The 21,125-nt window shown below is 30.4% G+C and overlaps 1 protein-coding gene, 1 long non-coding RNA gene and 1 other non-coding gene across 6 annotated transcripts; 1 reads left to right on the top strand and 2 right to left on the bottom strand.

The window, feature by feature from the left end:
- Positions 1-3,841: 3,841 nt before the first annotated feature.
- Positions 3,842-11,665, top strand: LOC101266798 (polyadenylate-binding protein-interacting protein 8). Of its 4 annotated transcripts, none has more exons than XM_010315580.3 (10): positions 3,842-4,625; positions 6,375-6,485; positions 6,572-6,616; positions 8,633-8,705; positions 8,781-8,896; positions 9,082-9,141; positions 9,322-9,369; positions 9,440-9,508; positions 10,374-10,435; positions 11,326-11,665. In XM_010315580.3, the coding sequence occupies exons 1-10, from the start codon at positions 4,287-4,289 to the stop codon at positions 11,381-11,383; spliced, it is 981 nt and encodes a 326-aa protein (XP_010313882.1). In that variant the 5' UTR covers positions 3,842-4,286; the 3' UTR covers positions 11,384-11,665. The 4 variants fall into 4 exon arrangements, with proteins under 4 accessions (XP_010313882.1, XP_004251830.1, XP_010313880.1 ...); XM_004251782.4 differs by having other exon boundaries at positions 8,784-8,896; XM_010315578.3 differs by lacking the exon at positions 10,374-10,435.
- Positions 11,666-15,119: 3,454 nt separating this feature from the next.
- LOC109119128 (uncharacterized) lies at positions 15,120-15,543 on the bottom strand. Its single transcript, XR_002026346.3, has 2 exons — positions 15,434-15,543; positions 15,120-15,324 (listed from the first exon to the last, which is right to left on the bottom strand). It is a non-coding gene; the product is annotated as an uncharacterized lncRNA (long non-coding RNA).
- Positions 15,284-15,489, bottom strand: MIR10539 (microRNA MIR10539). Its single transcript, NR_161782.1, has one exon. It is a non-coding gene; the product is annotated as a microRNA MIR10539 (primary transcript).
- Positions 15,544-21,125: the final 5,582 nt, after the last annotated feature.

Raw genomic sequence — 21,125 nt, forward strand, 5'->3', positions numbered from 1 at the left:
ATAATAATATTGCTACTTTAATATTAGGGCACAGGTCAAAATATATAATAATTATAAGTAAGAAAAAAAAAAGTAAAAGAGAATTAAATCTCAAAGGATGCTCATGAAAAAAGGCAGAGAATTAGATTCTTCATTGCCAAACACTTTCTTTTGATATGAATTGTGTCGGATTAAATTTGAATTTACGTAAAAAAAATTATTATAAAAATGAAATGCTTTACAATTAATAAAATCGTCATTGTATCAATGGTGACGATATCTTTATTACTATATAAAAAACCTTATTTCTATGTGTGTCCGCTTTAATATTCGTAACACATCTTCATCTTCTTGACATTTAAGAAAATAAATAAATAAGAATCTAATATGAAATTTATATAATAATATTAATATAGCTAAAGGAGAGTGTTGGTGCAACACCAACATTATCTTTTATATAATGATTTATTACGAGTTTAAATCGTAAAAGTAATAAATCATTAATATACTTTCATAAATTTTACATGAATACAAATATTTTGTATATCAAACTGTCGTTGTTAATATATTATATCTTTGTTTATATATGTATTTATATAGGAATTAACATCAAATGCATTATTCATGTGATCAAATGGTCATTATAAAAAAAAAAAAAACTCATATTTATTTGCAATTACATTTTGTGTCACAAGGTGTCTACTTTAGACCACACTAAAGAGAACACACACCATGCCATCTTTATTTATTACCCACCTTTTATTTATTTTGATCACTCATCTGGTATTCGAAATTTATATATTAATACAATTAATATCAATACACGTAGATATTATTAAAAGATCACTAAAAATAACCTGACTTATCCCAATTCACATAACTATATATTATTAGTCGCAAAGACAGTCATTTTCACTGAAGAGAGTTAAAATATACAAAATAAACTATATATCACATATGGAAAAAAAAATTAAAAAATTAATATATATATAAAAAAAAATATTTAATTTTACATGGGTATTTTGGTTGGGAGAATCAAGAAAAGAGTAAAGAGACTTGGAAAAAAAAGTGAAAAAAGGCACACAGAATTTTCTCTCTTATCTTTTAGCAAGTGGGTATAAATCAAGATTTCCATTAATCTGAATTAATAATTTATTAAATTATTTTTAAGGAATGTATATAATAAATAAAAATATGACAAAGCAAAATTAGTTTTTTTTTTTTGGTCTAACTATAAATAAAAAACTTTTTTTTTTTGAATTTTTCATTAAGAAAAGAGTATCTTCATTTCCTCCATAAAAAAAACGTTTTTGAATTTTTTGATCTAGAAATATTATGACTTTGGAAAACGTGCCTATTAGCATAGATGACATTAAATTTAGACATTTTGGCCTCATTAGAAGATTTTATATTATTTTGTGCCAATATTTTTCCATGATGTCATATGAATAAAATAATAACTTACCTTTCCTCAAAATTTATACATTATTTGTTAAACTAAAACTAATCTTGCTAACATTTTTATAATATTTTTTTTTATCATATTAATATATATAAAAAAGAGTATTATTTTGTAGTAGCAACTTTTTTCTTGTAATTTTTAAATATTTTAAAAAAATATTTAAAATATTTAATTAACGTGATTTAATTTAATTTTTAAAAGTTAATTAAATTAATTTTTAAAAATGTAACATAACAATTAAAAAATAGACGAAGACAAATAATATAATAGCATAGATCTAGGGAAATCATGTGATCTCTTAATCTTAATTAAAGTACATGAAAGGAGTGGTACAATTTTAGGATATTGAAGAGTACTTAATATATATGTATTATTCGGTGTGCGCGATTACACTATTATTAATTATTTATTAAAATACATTTTAAATATCAATTATTTATTTTTCTATACAAACGATAGTGCTATTTCTGATTGAAAAAGAAAATAACTAATAGTTGATGTGTATTTTGATAAATAATTAATGATGATTTTAAAAAAAAAATTAAAAAAATCTTAATGTATATAGAAATTACTCAATTGGTCAAAAATATCCTCCTATGATTAATTTCAAACTTGCAATATTATAATTTCACCCTAAATTATGATTTATTTGACTATGTATTTTGATTTTATATAGAGATACTATAACAACAATAATGTTCCTTTCAATTTATGACCAACTTTTTATTCTAATTCCTATGGGAATATTCTCATCTAGTTTTAATATATTTATTTAATGTCAATATCACACTAAATGTCTTAATTGATATTATTTTTTTTAAAAAAAAGGAGTACAAGATTTTATGAAACCAAATAGAAAGAAAATTATTATACAAATTTCAAAAATAAATACAAATTAAATAATTACATTTAAGTTTTAAATAAAATAATTATAAAAATTGAAAGAATCTAGAAAAAAGGAATAGTGAAAATGCACCATTGTTGTCACAAGAAGAACCATGACAATAGTATGTACAATCACTTTCATATTCCCCACCAACACATATTGCTTAAATATTGTCGTATCGTAGAATAACTGAAAGTTTGAGATAAATAAAAATAAAAATATGAAATTAAATTGTAAATTGATAATTTTATGTATCAATTGATAGAAATATTATTATTTAATTTACTATTGATTATCCGTTTAATCTATTAAAAACTTCAAATCATTAAAAAGTCATAACTCGATGATAAAAGAATAATTAAAATCATTAAAAAACAGCTAAATTAATAATCCATTATCAATAAATCAATATTTTTTTTTGAGTTATTACTAGTTTCAATTTGATTTTAAGCAATTTTATGTAAAATAATTAAATATCAATTTTAATTTGATTTTAAATGACTGTATATAAAATAATCAAATATTCACCAATCATCACGCACTCCATTATGCGCAGGGCCACTAGTAATAAACTAAAATAGCTGAGACAAAAAAACAAAAAAAAAACATTTTAATTTAAATATAATATAATAGAATTTTAATGGATAAAAATTACATGTAATCTAATCTATAGGTGGTATGATAAAAAAAAATTAAATCAATAGTTACTTGAAGACGTTCGATATTAAATACACAATACATAATATTTATCAATTAAATTAATGGACAGAAATTAAATGTTATCTAATCTATATATAGTATGTTATAAATTAAAGAATAAATGAATCTTTCTATCTAATAGTATATTATATTTGTTAGTTAACCTATAATTAATTACAAAGTTGCCTAAAATAATGAAAATAGGCTGTATTTTTTATAAACTTGTAGAGATAACATTCAATTTCAGTTTCATTTGAATTATTTTTAGTCTCCTTTTTTTTAATCTTGTTATCTATTGAAGCAATTTTTGTTTAATATTAAATATCTTTATTTTTAATTATATTTATTTTGGTATTTTCACATATTCATCTTAAAATTTTTATTTTTGCAACTTTCATCTTCTGAACGTAATAGTCCTTGATTGACTAACATAACTGGTCTAATAACCATCCTGTAGAACTCGACTTAAGTTTTATGACACAAGACTTCAAATACAAGCCTCATTTCACTATACTAATATAGTACGTGACATTATTGTCAATACTCGTTTTACTCGAATAACAAAATCAAACTACATGAAACTATCTCTCTTTTAAATGACTTATGTATCGAGCCTTACTTTCACTCTAACCTCATAAGCTATAGACTTTGAAATCTCTCTCTAAACATCTATTTCAATAGAATTTCACTACGAATCTTAATAATTTGAATTATATCATCCGTAAATATAATATACCAAAATACCTCTTCTAGTATTTACCGAGTCAATGTATCTATTGCCAAAATAAATAATAATGATAATTCGAAACCAAACTATTAACGAAGGATATTTTTTATTAATTTTATTCATAATTTCATCTTCCACATCAATTTTCTCTCTCTACTGCATTTCCTCTGTTTTTTCACCTAAACTTCACTTCTCTCTCTACAAACAAAAACAAGAATACCACCAAATTCCTCTGCCTTCTGTTATTGAAATTTGTTGCTATATATATAACAAAAACCCTATTGCTTTTTTGCTTTCTCTCTCTTCTTTTCTCTCTCATCACCATCTTCCTAAATGAGTATTTATCAATAAACCCATTATGCTCTGTGAATTCCTCATTTGATTGATTTTTCATAAAGAATAATCAAATTGGTGAAAAGGGGTTGCTTTAATTTATTGAAATTGTAGAATTTTAGTGTTTTCTTGGTATTTCTGAAGCTTTTTCTGTTCTGGGTGTGTTTTTATTTTTTTGTGGGTTTTGAGTATTTTCATCAATGGCTGCTGGTGCTAAAGAAGTGTCTGGTGAGACAACAGTGGTTGAAGCTCCTGCTGTTCAGTCTTTATCATCACCAAACACTGATAACACCAGCAATAATTCTGAATCTAATGGTGTTAAGGATTCATCCGATTCAATCGCAAATGCGAAATCGGAGTTTCATATGCATGATATTGCTGATATGTTGAAGAAACTTAAGCTGAATCCACAGGCTAAGGAGTTTTTTCCTTCTTCTTATAATCGTGGTACTGTTGGTGCTGGTGATCAGATGATTCTCAGTAACTTTGTACCAGCTAACAAGACTACGGGGGGTGATGGTTTTCAAAACAACAGAAGGGTATTGATTCATTTTTTCAATTCTCATTGATATTATTCTTTCTTTTGTTTGATCGTTGAAAATTTCGATCTTTTTGCCTGTTTTGTTATTTTGGGTCGGTTGATGATTTTGCTATACCGTGACTAATTGTGGTGAAATTCATATTTGTTTTTTTTCTGTGTTAATCTGTATGTGTTCGTTTTTCTTTTTTGTGTGCAAGTTTTCCTTTTTAAGCATTTTGTCTTTTGGTTGAATTTGCTGTATTTCTGGATATTATAGCAAGGAAACTTTAACATTTTCTTGTTAAGAAACTGATCTTTGGAGCTTTTCAGTTATTTGTTTAGGTAAATGATCATATAAAGGAATATAAAAATTGCTGAATGTATAAACTGGATTAAGCAGTTATCAAGGAAATGAAGGTTTTATGGTCAAAAATGGATTTTTAGACCTGGTTTATTAATTGGGGATTCCTGGCATTCCATTCACTAAAAGTGGAAATTTGGTATTCAGTTAGTTGAATGGGATCATTGAATTTTGGTCTTTACTGATACATAGATGGTAAAGTGCAGATGAGTATAATTTGTGTAATGTATGACGTGAAAATTTGCCGTACTAGTGTGTGATTTGGAACTTTCAATTGCTTTGGTTTTTCAATGATACATAAATAAGTAGAACTTTTGCTGTATGTGGATGAAATAGGGGATATTTTGTTGTTTTCTGATACTTGTAACCAAGTTTTTGTTAGTTCGTTGAATAAGCTGTAGAAAAGGAAGTAATCAAGTATGGAGAAATGTTTAACTGAGCTTATGTTATAGTAATGGAAGTAATCAAGTTTGGAGAAATGTTTAACTGAGCTTATGTTATAGTAATGCATCTTTTCCTTTTTCATTCATCGTAAATAATAATTTGTGAAGACATTAAAATCAATGTTCTGAAGTCAGGCACTAGTAGTAGCTGCTACTTTTCTTTCATTGTTTAAATTATGAAGAAGTTACGTAGTTCTTCACTAAGTATTTTTGTTCTCTGCCAATTTGGGTGGAAGAAAGTTTTGCATTGTGATTGGCATCAGTTGTCATGTAAAGAGATTGCTTGCGGGAAGCTAATGGCACATTGAATTTGCATCCGTCAATCTGGGAATAAAGTTCTAGAATACACTGACACAATCAGTTACCAGAAAGTAATATACAACAGTGAACTCATCCCACTGAAAATGAAGCTTACATCATTCTGTTGGAACTTGACTTCTGTACTTGTAGCATTCCATCACATTCAGTGCCATATTTTATGTTCTCATATCAGTATGGGGTTAACGGGTTTTAGTTGATTAGTTGAAATGTCAGTTTTGTTTGTTTGAGTCATAGAGTTGTCATCTCTATACTTTACTTGTTAAACTAGTGATATTGTTACTGTTTGATATTTACTTCTCTTTGGTTAATGGTAATTTCCTAATTGGGAATGCTTATATGTATTCATGTTAGAGTTGGTTGTTGCTCACGTTTCTTGAGAACATCAAGTTGATGACATACTTGACATTTCAGTTATGTCTTGAGAACATCAAGTTGATGACATAATTTGATCATATTTTATATGCTAACTAGAATAGTTGAATCACGGACAACCATCTCCTTTGACATTTCAGTTCTATCTTTGATTGGATCAATTTGGTCTTATTTTATATGGTAACTAGAATATTTGAATCATGGACAACCATATCCATTTTCTTGTTTTCCTTTTAGTATCTCCTAAACTTTCTTTTCTGTGTTTCCACAGAGAGGCAGCAACTTTAACCAGGGGAAAAGGAGGATGAACAATAGAGCTTATAAGGCTCAAAGAGAAGATAGCATCAGGCGAACAGTATATGTTTCTGAGATAGATAGCAATGTAAGGATAGATTCTCACTTATGTTTTGTGATATTTTTGTATTAGTACTCATTTGGCATCTTTGGTTTTGCCTTCACAATATGTAGGTCACTGAGGAGCAACTTGCTGCTTTGTTTAGTGCTTATGGACAAGTAAGTCACTTTCTTCTTCTTCTTCTACTACTACTACTTCATTGGAAAAGTTACTTTCTTCTTCTGAACATTGATGTGATTCACTATATTATATATTTGATGTTCTTAAGTGCATGTAATTTCAGTCATTTGGCGTAACTAAACTAGAAACAATGAATTCCTTTTCTCATCTGCTTGTGGAGTGGTAGCGTGATACATAAGTTTACATTTGTGTGCTACTTACTATCATACTTTAGCAGAACAAAATACTTTGCTTGGTAATCTGATTACCATATAAGTGTACTTCCTTTTTTGGCTTTAATTTGATTTTTATTTATCGTAATTGTGCATTATAGAGTCTCATAATACTTGACCATCAGATAATTAATAACCGGTTAATGAAATTGATGACATCATATGTGCATTAGTTATCTGGTCTTTTAAGGTAATATCCTTGACAAAATATTATATCTTTCTAAAGTTATATCAACAACATATTAAAGCTAGCAGAGGTGGATGTGGCATACCGATACGGTGTTCATCTGAACCTAGTACTTTTGGCACAGAGAATAAGTTTATACGTTAAAGTGCACGAAAATTGTAACAAATGGTAGCTATGAACTCATAATTCCTGCCTTGAACATAAAGAGAGCCAGATGATTAAAACAATGAAAACAAAGACTCCAAAGTAAAAGTGCTTAGAGCATAATGAAACAAAAAAAAGCTTCAAGATGAACACATTGAACTCAGTGTGATAGATATCTCTAATAAGCTGAAAAATAGGAAGTACTTAAAAGCTGCCAACTTTCTTATTCCTGCATGCTTACTCTGAACAACAGTGGAACTTTTATAGTTTGAGTTCTATGATATTTGAGACTTAAAAAATATTGTTAAAAAAATTGAAGAAAAATCATGAAATTGACTTACTAAGGACCTATCAAGCAGACTTTCCCATATACCCTTGACCTAGGAATACATCAGATAACCTAAACCTAATTAGCAGTTTACTGAATGGAAAAACATTTAAAAGTGAGCCAATAAAATGATGGCATTCATGATAACAATGTGACATAAGAATAAATGACATTTGTAATATTCTTACCTAATAAGAGTACAACATTCGTTAAACACTATATAATGGTGCATAAGCTTTCATTTTTCCTCATTGTGTACACATCTGCATGAAGACACCTATAGTGAATGTTGCTGACCATATTAAGGAGGGGGCTGGGATTTGTTGTGGATTACTGCATGACTATGGTTTCTGGTGAGTTATCACATGGGTCGTAGTGTGTACAATACTGTACATAGCTTTCTGCAGCCAGCAACATTAGTTACACTTAAAATTTGTTAAAGATAGAATATCATTGGGTGTAAAATCTTGCCAAATAGGAAGCTTTGTTGCCTTTTCTAAAGGAGGAATCTTGCCATGATGTTCAGTGAGAGGCTAAGGCTTGAATTAATATTTAATATAAGATGTGTAACATTTGATCAGAAAAATCCCCGATAGCCTCCTATCAAAAATTTATGTCATTGGTTCATGTGGTATGCTAACTTGTGTCAACCGACTTTAAGAGCTAGTGTACAGTTTGGTCTGTGATTTAGGCACCAATATAATGTTTTATTATGTACTTAGTACTTTTATCATATAAGATGCATCCACTGGCTTCATGGTGTCTTTCAAAAGGTGCTTCTGGTGAGTGGTTATGTTTGCATACACCTGTTCAACTATTCATTGTGGGACCAAAATCAGCCATGAAGTTTTGAATGTGTAGGAGGGCATTGATAGAGCTGCTTGTCTTGGGACTGTGAATGTGTTGTAATGAAAGTTCATGATGTTTATATCTATTTTGTCAGCTAATATCTAAATTTTGTGTCATAATTCATTTACTTCCAAAATTACAAAGTCCGCCTCATAGCTACAACAGATTTGTTAATCTAATCAGTCAATCAACCGGCTAAACCTCAAGCGCCGCCAGCATTTATTTGCTTACTTCGTTTACTTTCCTCTTCTCATTTTTGCTGCTGCCTTTCTAGGTTGTTGACTGCCGAATTTGTGGTGATCCACATTCTCGTCTTCGTTTTGCTTTCGTGGAGTTTGCTGATGAGTGTAAGTTGGATGTTTTGGCTTGAAATGTTCTTAAGACAGCTGAATATTCAAAAGCTAACATGGAATCGATCCTAGCAGACTCTGCAAGAGCAGCACTTTGCCTTTGTGGGACAATTTTAGGTTTCTCTCAATTGAAGGTCCTACCTTCAAAAACTGCTATTCTACCCGTGAATCCTACATTCCTTCCAAGGGTACGGATAAATATTTTGCACCATGTTCTTTGTCCAAAAAAAAAAAAAGAACTTTTAACATTTTGTTTTTGCTAGTATGTGGATGATCTTGAGAAATAGTTTTATGTTATTCTATATCATCCTGGTAGAATTGAGGTCATGGATCAAAATGCTTATTCTCTATTCAATGTTGATGTTTTGTGCAGTCAGAGGATGAGCGTGAAATGTGTGCCAGGACTGTCTATTGTACAAATATTGATAAGAAGGTAGACATTTTGATCAGAGATCTATTATTTTTTTTCTTTGTATGCATCATTCTGTCGGGCCCTTGTTCTGATGCACATTGTAGTAGTTATTATGCTCTGGCTCATATGCAGTTGTTTGTTAATAAGTATTTTTCTTGTAGTTTTATAATTATTAACAGCCAATTACTCTATTCTGAGCAGGTTACTCAGGCTGATGTCAAGAATTTTTTTGAAACCAGATGTGGCGAGGTCAGTATGAAGTTTAAAAATTTGAATGTTGGCTTAAGAAGTGTTATTGAACGATGCTCTTACTTTGCAGGTTTCTCGCCTGAGGCTTTTGGGAGATCACGTGCACTCGACCCGCATTGCTTTTGTTGAGTTTGTAATGGTATGTTTTCTTATCTTTGATGGAATGTAAGTGTTAACCTTTTGCATTAATTACCCTTTTAATCCTTCACACATGCATCTTGTGTTTGTTCCCATGCTGTATTTGTGTCAGGATATTTTGCATGTACCTACGGATTCAGATGTCATGATACAACAACTCTCTCCTTTTTCCTTTTCTTTTTTGCTGGTTACTTGTGTAATGTGATTATTGAATGATGTGTAACTCAACTTCCATTTAGTTGCCTCTGAATATACCTCTCTTCTTGCCTGCATTATTCTTTGGCCACCCTTTTGTCCATGTGAGTGCTAGTGAAGAAAGGAAAGTTTAATATATTACTCCTTCGGGTCCACCTTGTTGTCCTTACTAAAAATAGATGGTCCAAAATAGTTGTCATCTTAGAAAACCAATATATAATTGAGTACAAACTACAATCTTCTCATTTTGCCCTTAGTAATATTGTTATTGGAAGTGTACTAAACATTGACTAAATTAGCATAAAAAATGGAAGTTAAAGAGCATGTACACATACTGCAATATTGTGATTTTAATCTCTTCATTTATTTTTTTAACAATAATGAGGCTGTTTAGGTACTTATCATTTACACCAACAATCTTTTTATTTATTGATGAGAGATTAAATGAGAGAACATTTTTTGAAGAGCGATTAACATTCTAAATATTAAGGATCATAAATAAGGGTATGTTTGGCAAAACACATATTCCCTCTGGACCACTTTACTAGTCCCATTTTTTATTTAGATGCCCCTTAAGAAACTGTGTTTTGAATGCCTACTGGCGTTTTAGAACAGTCTCTTTAATATGGATTGACATTTGCAAAAAAATCTTATGTTTGCAAACTGCACAGGCTGAGAGTGCAATTTTGGCTTTAGACTGTTGCGGTGAGGTATTGGGATCCCAGCGCATCAGGTGAGCTTATTCACAACAAATGGCTATGGTCTCAGCTGATCCCCTCTAATTCTTTTCTGCAAAGTGTGTTTCATTGTTCATGTAGTATTGCATCCTTCTGAGATTGGTATATTCTCTTGGTTGTTTTCTAGGAGGCACCACATCAGATCATGCACTCTTAACTCAAAACAGACCTGCCATAACTTTTCCTCCTTTTTTTGCTGTGTCCAAATTATTATTGCGCTATTCCATTTTTTATACCTTTCTGATGTGATAGTCAAATAGTGAAATAATGATTACGACCTTAAAGATCAGAGTGTTGCATTCTCGATAGTTGAGATGGGAAGTTGGTAGTTATTAAGTCTCTTAATTGTTTCTGTTGCTTATTCAGGAAAAAAACTGAAATTGCTAATAGACATCAACCTGAGTTATCGCTAAATACATGGATATAACTTATGTTTAACTTGGTGCTACTAGAATATGAATCCAGTTCCTTTTTCATTACCCAAGTATTTGAAAATGCAGTAGTTGGACTTTTACAGTTATGGAAGATCGGTAACTTTTGTAAAATTCTTATGATTAAAATGTCCAACATACTTGAAATTGGAAAAACTTCATTTTCTTTTTCTCCAAACATTCTTTAGTTTGTCTGTGTTCAATAACATTTACGTTCAACCTGAGTGGTTTATGATGAAATCGCGATATGCAGATAATTGTTATCAATATTCAATAGCACTTCTAGTTATTACATTTCTATAAACAGAAACACATTTTAATAAGAGCCATCTCAATACTGAGGCTTATGCAGTTGATGACACAATTTTGAGATCTACAGGGCCTTGGATCCTCAGAGAGTTCATTCTATTCATTAGTCTTTTTTCTAACTTTGCAACTTTATATATATGTTGTAGGGTGAGTCCCTCAAAAACACCAGTGAGGCCCCGACTTCCGCGTGCCATGATGCAGTAAGCCAATGTGTGTGCTCATGGACCTGGAGAAAGAGTTCAAAGACAAAAACCCCCCTCGGAAGACTTGAGGTCACCATGGGAAAAATCGAAACAAAAATTCTGTTTCAGTAATCTCCATGTTCTCTCTTTTCATGTTCCTTTCTTTACTGCCTACAGTAACTTATGCTACCAGAAAACAACGTAGCCATCGAGCCAACGATTTTTAAATTGGAATTTCCGCACTTGTACTACTTTTACCTTGATCGATCGTTCCTCTATGAATCTCTTGATGTTCCTCTATGAATCTCTTGATGGTTGGGGACGCCAGTGCACAATTCATTTGATCATTTCTCTCTGGATGTGCTTTACATGTTTCTTGTTGCTCTCAGAGTGCATCATTTACGTACCCGGTCTTTAACTATACGAACTCAACCATGGTTGAGTGCGATATTGACGTGAGGTAAGTGTATGTAGAAGACGTGTATTATGCATTTATTGATTTGATATATAGAACTCGAGTGATGAAATGTGATTGCAATCTTCAATAACCCCACAAAGAAGTCTTGGTTATTAAATGGGTATGCAGTTTGGGTCCAAGCTCCTACCACAAACCTAAGTTTTAAGATTCGCCTATCACAATAAATATTTTTAGTAAGGACGATAAATATTTTGAGACGGAAAAACTTTTGCCCAAAGTCATTTTACTTTTTAGGTGATGAATGTAAATAAAATGTTTGGACTCCAAAAAGGAAAAATAGGAAAGAAGACAGTATTTTAGTGAATATGTATAATGTACCCTTAATAATTAATTTCATTTTGGTATAAAACCAAAATACTATTTGAACCATACGTCGTTAGGTATACTAAACTTTGCTAGCTCTCAGATAATTATTTAGATTATATATAAATATTATTTTTGTTTAATTTCAATTTTTGAATTTTTTTTTTTATTCGTATCAAACACCTCCTTTATTGAATATAGAAATATATATATATATATATATTTCTTGATAGTTATTTGTTCAAAAGTATTACCTTTTTTTAATAAAGGTTAATATTCTTTTAAATTAAAATATGATTAACTTGGATCCAGGAAGCTAACATAGTCAACATTATTGAATTATCTAAAAGGTGGAAATATTGAATATTGTCCTTGTTGTTGACCCCTTTTGTCAATTAATTACACTTTTTACTATACAAAAATTTCAAATTATCGAGATTGGACATGGAGAGTGGTGATCATTGAAGTGATTCCTTTCTTATTCGCTTTTAAACTTTTAATTATTTCTTCAGTTTTAATTATGTAACACGTTTGAATTTTAAGAGTCAAAATATTAATATTAGTTGTGAAATTCAAAGATACTTAATATCTTTGTACATAAAAACTTTATAAATTATAATAATTTTTATATAGATATATATAAAATGAATTATTTTTTTTAACTACTCATGAGGACATTTAAATAAGGGAGCATTTTATTATGTGATGTGTACACCATTCACACCACATATATTTTCTGGTCTTAACTCAAACTACAAAGATGTATTGATTATTATGTGTCGTGTCTTTGTTTTATATTGTATTTTAATAATATTGATTGTTATCGAGTGATACGTAATTTTTCATTTTATGTTAGAGATTTTAAGTTTAGAATTTGAATATAAATTCACTTTTGATAGGAAATATTTTATTTATCAAAATTAAAAATTTTGATATAAATTTAGATTAATTGATCCTGAACATTAAATATCAAATGTGAACCAAAGTTCTTTTATATTGGGTTATGGTCAAGGATCTACTAGTCAAAATTGTTAGGTTAATTAAATAAAATTACCTTCAAACTCCAAGAAAAGGTTTGAACGTTTGTTTACTATATAGTATAATAACAAAAGGATGATTAATTATATACTATTTCTATTTCAATTATTCAAATGTAATTTGTTTTGACTTTATATGATTCATATTTCCGTTTTAGTTTAGGTTTGAGAAAAAGAATTATCTTAATTTTCTTGTCTAAATTTTAAAACATGATGTATTTTTTATTTAGTAATAATTTTATTTTGAAAAAAATATGTTATCTTTAATAGAATAATTTATAATTACATAGACAATCTATAACTTGCTTTAATCACAAAATTTCAAAAAAAAAAAACAATTTTTTTAAATTTTGAATTAAATTAAATAATATCTTATAAATTCGAAAGTTCAAAAAAAACACAAAAAGAAAAGACTAAAGTACTCCTATTTCTTAATTTCATGCATGTTGTCAACTTGTCAATCAAACAAAACACAATTTCCTACTATGTGAATAAGTTTTACGAGTTCACGTCAATTTAATAAATTTTATTAAAATTATTTTTATTTTTTTATGTATATTTATAAAATATATTAAATAACACTAAGTATGATTATGAATTTAAATATTATTATTATATTAATTTGATACTAATTTATAAATTTTAAATTTTGAATTCGTTAGCGATCAAAGCTTTATTTCTCAATTACATTCTTTGACTCTATCTTTGGTCCTAGTTGACTGCTTCAATTGATTTAGATGGTCAACTCTTCCTTTTAACATATTTCTCAAATCTTTTTAATTTCAAAGTATTAGTGCTCCTACTATAAATATATGTACATATAAATCACTTATCCTCAATTACAACTAACACCAACCACTCCTTATCTTTCCTCATAACCATATTCTTCGTTTTCGATATTTCTATATTTTTCGTCTTTATAAAAACATAATTATATCATTACGTTTATAAGCAGGATCTTAGCTTGAATTTGTATCTAGATTGATATTCAAAATTTACTGTGTTGACTAATTAAGAGAAGTATAGAAAACATGTCAACAGACAGAAACGACAAGGATAAGGTGAAGGTGGTGATAATTAACACGGAGTATGTCGAGACCGATGCAAGGAATTTTAAATCAATAGTTCAGAAATTAACAGGCAAGGATGCAGGATCAGTGGAGCCTAATCATGTGAAAATGTCAAAGTTTAAGTCCAATAATCCTAGTGCTAATCTTGATAACTTATTGAAATTAGAGTTACCTTCTTTGGACAAACTATTTTGTCCTAATTATGGAGATGAAGTACATTTTTAAGCGAGTTTGAGTTATATATATCGTTAATGTAAGAAATTTATACATCGTTGAGTATTGTTATGAAATCTATCTCTTAGTTTTGTTACTTGATTTAATTTATCCATGAAGGAATAACTTACAATTCCTGATTCAATCGTTTAAATTAAAGAAAAAAAAGGTATAAGTTTAGATTTGATCAACCTTTGAAGGAACTTGGTAAGACATCCAAATGTCCAACAGAAAAAATTATGTTGGAAGCATTGTCTTCAGAATGAGCCCTGTAATACGTAATCTAAATAAAAATTATGTTGGACATGTTGCCTTCAGAATGGGCCCTGCCAATCGATGGTAAGGAAGGTACAAAAACGTGCGATATGTGAATTTTATTCATCCTTAGTAATGAGGGTGTCACCTGAGAAAGACGAATGATAGGATAGCTTTATTTTATTTAAAGGGAAAAAATGAAACCCCCCCCCCCCCCCCCCGCCCCTCTTCTCCTTTGCCAAACTTGTTAAACACACTATTTAAATAATTTTAATACAAATATCGAACACCGGATAAAAAATAATTGTTAGCATTTCCCATAATATAATATAATCAAACTTCACTATGACGATTTGAGATGTTAATTGTAAAGAATATATAATTTAACATAATATAAAAATCTAGACTATTAAATTAAAATATTATTATAAAAGATGAATATTATACAAACTGACCATACTAGCCTTGACTAGACAAAAGAGAAAGAATTGTTATAAATTATGATAGAGAGAGAAATGTGTTCAAACCTCCCAATTGATTAATGAATCTTGGCTGAGAAATTTGATAGTATGGTGGTAACTGTGGTTCCAAGATTGTAATGTTGTGTCTATACATTTTGTACATCACGTGTATGCGAGTTCAGAATTTAAATATATAAAAATTTGAAACAGATTATAAAAATAAATAGAATAAATAAATTGAAACAGAGAAAATACCAGACTAATATAAAGGGATAATCAACATCAATTTTCGAACCACAATCACCAACAAACTACCATCTTCTTCTTCTTCTTGTGCTTCAATTTTAGTTTGTGTAAATGCAATTTTGATACCTTTTATTGAACACAAAAATGTTAGAGACACACTTTTAAAATAGAAAGTACATTGAAAAAAAACTTATAATTGTACTAATAGTGTACTATGAACTCACACCAAAAGGACATTTACCCCTTGGAGTATACAAGTTTTTTTAGAAAATTAATAAACCATTTTAAAAATGTTATTTTTTTATGTTATTAACAGGTGTTTGATTGGTCGATTAAGAATAATAATCCTGATATTAAATAACTAACCTAATTAAGCACATGAAGAAAAAATAAATTCAAAAGGTTATTTCCAAAAAAAAAAAAAACTTATAATTTAAGGCATTGTAATTTCATCTTGGTGATGTTGACGTACTACTAAGATAAGGTCAATTTTTTATTTCTTGTTTGGTTACGCACACTCATTGTACTACTACAAATGGTACTATCAAATATATTATTAGTCATAGACTCCTAGTGTAGTACTAAGGGCTCCCCTTGGATGTTCGGTTCTTCAGTTCAGTTATATCAAATTTTGATTTAATTTTTTGATTTAACAAAGGTACGAATTAAATATCGAGTCGAACTAGTTTGGTTCGATCGGTTAGATATTTTTAAAACGGTTTTTCGACAAGAATAAAAAATAAAATAAGGATAAAATCAAGTTTAAGACATTTTAAAATAATGATAAAATCAAGTATAAGATATTTTAAATTTAAACTATGTTAAGTAATGATGTGTCTCACCATGGAACACTTATTATGTTTATAATACTATATTTGTCTTTGTCAAGAACATTGTTCCTCCAACTACTTGCTTTGGGGCTCGTTTGAAATTTAAAATGGGTCTGATTGCTCCCGGGACCGACTGGTTTCATTGCTAAGGTTTTAACAGATGTTCATAAAAATTTGGGCCAATAAAATTTGGAATTCAGAATCACCAAAAATTCATGGACTACTATGTTTAAATACTATATCCAGAATTCTGACATAACTTTTGCCAAAATTTTCTATGGACATCAGTTAATACCTTAGCTATGAAGCCAGTTGGTCTCGACTAAAAAACTGACTCATTTTCAACGTTAAACAAGCCCCATATCAGGTAAATCCACCATTTTTTCGCATTTCGTATGCTATAGTCCATGAATTTTCAGTGATTCAAAATTTCAACGTGATTTTTGTCAAACTTTTTCATGGATGTCCGTTAAGCACACTAAAATCGGCTAAATAGGGTGTTTACCTGTTCTTGGACTCGTTTGACCTTGAAAATGAGACGTTTTGTTCGTCAGGGCACACCGGCTCCATGAATAAGGTCTTAAGGAATGTCCATGAAATTTTTTAGCAAAAAAGATGTCGAAATTCCGAATAATCAAAAAAGATTGTGAACTATAGCACACGAAAATTAGCAAAATGGGGAGTTTATCTGCTTTTGGAGCTCATTTGACCTTGAAATTGAGCCGTTTTAGCCGCCAGGGCCAATTGTCTCTATGGCTAATGTCGTAATATACGTCCATGAAAATATTTAGCGAAAATGACGTCATAAATCTGGATAACCCAAAAAATAGTGAACTATAGAACACAAAAATGGGTAAAATAGGGGTTGACCTATTCATGGGCTATTTGACGTTGAAAAATGGTTGTTTTGGTTGTGGTGACAAACTAGCTCCATATCTATGGTCTTAATGGATATTTATGTAAAGTTTTTGAAAAAATGACTTCGAAATTCTGTATCAGGAAAAATCAATGGACTATAACACACGAAAATCAGCAAAATAAGGGATTTACCTGCTTTGGGGGCTCATTTGACCTTGAAAATGATTTATTTTGACCGTGGTGACCAACTGGATCTATAACTAAGGTCATAATGGACGTCATGTAAATTTTTGACAAAAATGATGTCAGAATTTTTGATCACCAAAAATGCATGGACACATTAAGATCGACAAAATGGGGGTTTACCTTCCCTGGGCTTGTTTGACCTTGAAAATGGGTCGTTTTGGCCGTGGTGACTAAATAGCTCCACAACTAAAGTCTCAACGGACGTCTATGTAAGATTTTGGCAAAAATAACGTCGAAATTCCGAATCACCAAAAATTTATGGACTACAACACACAAAAATTGACAAAATGGGAGTTTACCTGCTCTGGTTTCGTTTGACCTTGAAATGGGCCGTTTTGGTCGAGATGACCAACTGGATCTATAGCTCTGGTCTCGACATACTTCTATGTAATTTTTTGAGAAAAATGACGTCAAAATTCTAGATCACCAAAAATGCATGGACTATAACTAGAGAAAATCAGGAAAATGAGAGGTTTACATGCTTTAAAGCTCGTTTACCTTGAAAATGGGTTATTGTGTTCGTGGTGACCAACTGACTCCACAACTAAGGTCTTAATGTACGTCTATGTAAATATTTGTTAAAAATGATGTTGGAATTCGAGATCACAAAAAATTCATGGACTATAGAACATGAAAATCGGATAAATGGGAGGCTTACCTGCTCTGGGCTCGTTTGAGCTTAAAAAATGGTTATTTTGTGCGTGGTGATCAACAAGCTCCATAACTAGGGTTTTAATGGACGTTCATGTAAATTTTTGAAAAAAAATGATGTCTTATTCTGGATCACCAAAAATACATGGACTATAACACAAGAAAATATGTAAAATGGGAGATTTATCTACTCTTGGCTCTTGTGACCTTGAAAATGGTCCATTTTGACCGTAGTGACCAATTGACTCCATAACTAATGTCTATGTAAATTTTTGAAAAAAAGGATGTTTCAATTTTGGATCACCAAAATTCCATGTACTATAGCAAATGAAAATTGACAAAATTAGGGGTTCACCTGCTCTGAGTTTGTTTGACCTTGAAAATGGACCGTTTTGATCGTTTTGACCAATCGGCTCCATTGTTAAGGTCTTAACAGACGTCCATGTAAATTATCAAAAAAAAATATGTTGGAATTCCGGATCACAAAAAAGATGGTGGACTAGCGTACATGAAAATCGATAAAAATAGGGGGTTTACCTGCTCTAAGGCTCATTTGACCTTGAAAATTGGTCATTTTTACTGCGGTGACTAATTGACTCCAGAGATAAGATCTTAATAGATATCCACGTAAATTGTTGGCAAAAATTACGTCGAAATTTGGATTACCAAAAATCCCGTAGAGTATCGCATACGAAAATCCGCAAAATGGGGATTTACCTTCTCTAGGGCTAGTATGACCTTCAAAATGAGTCATTTTGGCCGTAGTGACCAACCTACTCCAAAGGTAAGGTCTTAACGGACGATTAGGTAAATTTTTAGCAAAAATGACATCAGAATTCTGGATTACCAAAAAAGATGATAGAATATAACACACAAAAATCGCTAAAATGAAGGGTTTACCTTCTTTAGGACTCGTTTGACCTATAAAATGGACCGTTTTTCTCGTGGGTGACCAACTGAATCCATAGATAAGGTCTTAACGGATATCCATGTAAATTTTTGGTAAAATCCACGTAAAAATTCTGGATCACCAAAAATATCATGGACTATAGCATACGAAAATCAATAAAATTGGGGATTTACTTGCTCTAGGGCTCGTTTGACCATTAAAATGGATCATTTTGGTTGTGGTGACCAACTGGCTCCATAGTAAGGTCTTAACCGGTGTCCATGTAAATTTTCGGCAAAAATAACATTAGAATTTTAGATCACCAAAAAAAATAGTGAAGTATAACTTACAAAAATATGTAAACTAGGGGTTTACTTGTTCACGAGCTCATTTGACCTTGAAAATGATTGTTTTGGTTGTGGTGACCAAGTAACTCCATATCTAAGGTCATAATGGACGTCCATGTAATGTTTTGGAAAATATGACATCGAAATTCTGGATCACCAAAAATTAATGGACCACTCTGGGCTCTTTTGACCTTGAAAATGGATCGTTTTGGCTGTGGTGACCTATTGGATCCATAGCTAAGGTCTTAATGGACGTCCATATAAATTTTTGGCAAAAATGACGTTGGAATTTCAGATCACACCATTTTTTTTGATTTTTGTGTGCTATAGTCCATGAATTTTTGGTGATTCGGGATTTCATATTCTTTTATCTGAAATTTTTTATGGACGTCTGTTAAGACCTTAGAAATGGGTCTAGTTGGTCCTTAGGGGCTAATCAGCCCATTTTCAAGTTCAAACAAGTCTCAAAGCAGGTATAACCATATTTTATCGATTTCTTGTGCTATAGTCCATGATTTTTGGTGATACTAGATTTCATATTTTTTGGCTGAAATTTTTTCATGGACATCCGTCAATACCTTAGCAATGGAACCTTCCAGGGGCTAACCGACCTATTTTCAAGTTCAAACGAGCAACAAAGTTGGAATGACTAGATTTTTCTGATTTTCATGTGCTATAATCCATGGATTTTTTGTGATTTCAGATTCTGGATCCTTGTGACGAAATTTTCATGGACGTTCGTTAAGACCTTAGAAATGGAGTTAGTTGGTCCCCAGGGGCTAACCGACCATTTTCAAGTTTAAACGAGCCCCAAAGCAGGTATAACTAGATTTTACCAATTTGTTTGTGATGTAGTCTATGAATTTTAGGTGATTCAGGATTTTTAGTTTTTTTTTTTGCTGAGGTTTTTCATGGACGTCCGTTAAAAGCTTAGCAATTGGGTCGCTTTATTTTGAGGGGCTAACCGGCCCAAATTCAAGTTCAAACGAGCCCCAAAGCAGGAACAATCAGATTTAATCGATTTTCCTGTGCTCTAATTGATGTTTTTTTGGTTATTTGATATACCAGATTTTTTGGCTGAAATTTTTTAAGGACGTTCTTTATGACTTTAGAAATTGAGTCAATTGGTCCCCAGAGACTAACCGACCCATTTTCAAATTCAAACGAGCTCCAAAACGGTCATAATCAAATTTTATCGATTTTTATGTGTAGTCAATGAATTTTTGATGATTCGGGTTGTTTTTGCCATAATTTTTCATGAATGTCCATTAAGATCCTAGCAATGAAGTCAGTTGGTCCCAAGTGCTAATTGGCACATTTTCAAATTCAAATGATCTTCAAAGCAGGTATAACCAAATTGTGCTATAATTCATTAATTTTTTGTGATTCAAGAATTTTTTTGGCCGAAACTTTATAACTGTAGTAAAGTGATATAAGTTTATGCAAATACATTCCATGCATTTTTTTAATTTGGTAGAAATGTAGGTGTGATAATTTTTGTTTCCTATTTTCGATTTATATCTGAATTTCCTTCTTAATCTGATAAAAAAAATGTCATTTTCTAGATTTAGTAACTTTAAAAATCCAACACTCCACTTGACAATTAAATATCACAAAATTCTAAGAAACATTTGATAAATTAGGGTACATATTTTAAATTTATATAATCATAAAAAAAAATAAAAAAAATTAATGTCTAATCAAATAAAAACACATAGAATATGACACATTTGGTCACTGATTCAAAGTTCAAGGTGTTCCTTCCTTTATTTTACTTGGGAGAAGTTCAAAGGTTAAATGCCTTCACTTCTATCTATAAGCTCTGAGACACAAGAACAGAGAAATAGAAAATAATTGGAGTAAAATTATCCTTCTTATTT

The sequence above is a fragment of the Solanum lycopersicum genome, chromosome 12 (assembly GCF_036512215.1).
Source record: "Solanum lycopersicum chromosome 12, SLM_r2.1".
NCBI lineage: Eukaryota > Viridiplantae > Streptophyta > Magnoliopsida > Solanales > Solanaceae > Solanum > Solanum lycopersicum.

What these genes read in the sequence shown, in the direction of transcription:
- LOC101266798 (XM_010315578.3), top strand. Translation starts at nt 4,287, where the DNA reads ATGGCTGCTGGTGCTAAAGAAGTGTCTGGTGAGACAACAGTGGTTGAA. An exon ending in TGTTTAGTGCTTATGGACAA is followed by an intron (nt 6,617 to 8,632) that starts GTAAGTCACTTT and finishes CTGCCTTTCTAG; the next exon opens with GTTGTTGACTGCCGAATTTG. An exon ending in CGTGGAGTTTGCTGATGAGT is followed by an intron (nt 8,706 to 8,780) that starts GTAAGTTGGATG and finishes AATCGATCCTAG; the next exon opens with CAGACTCTGCAAGAGCAGCA.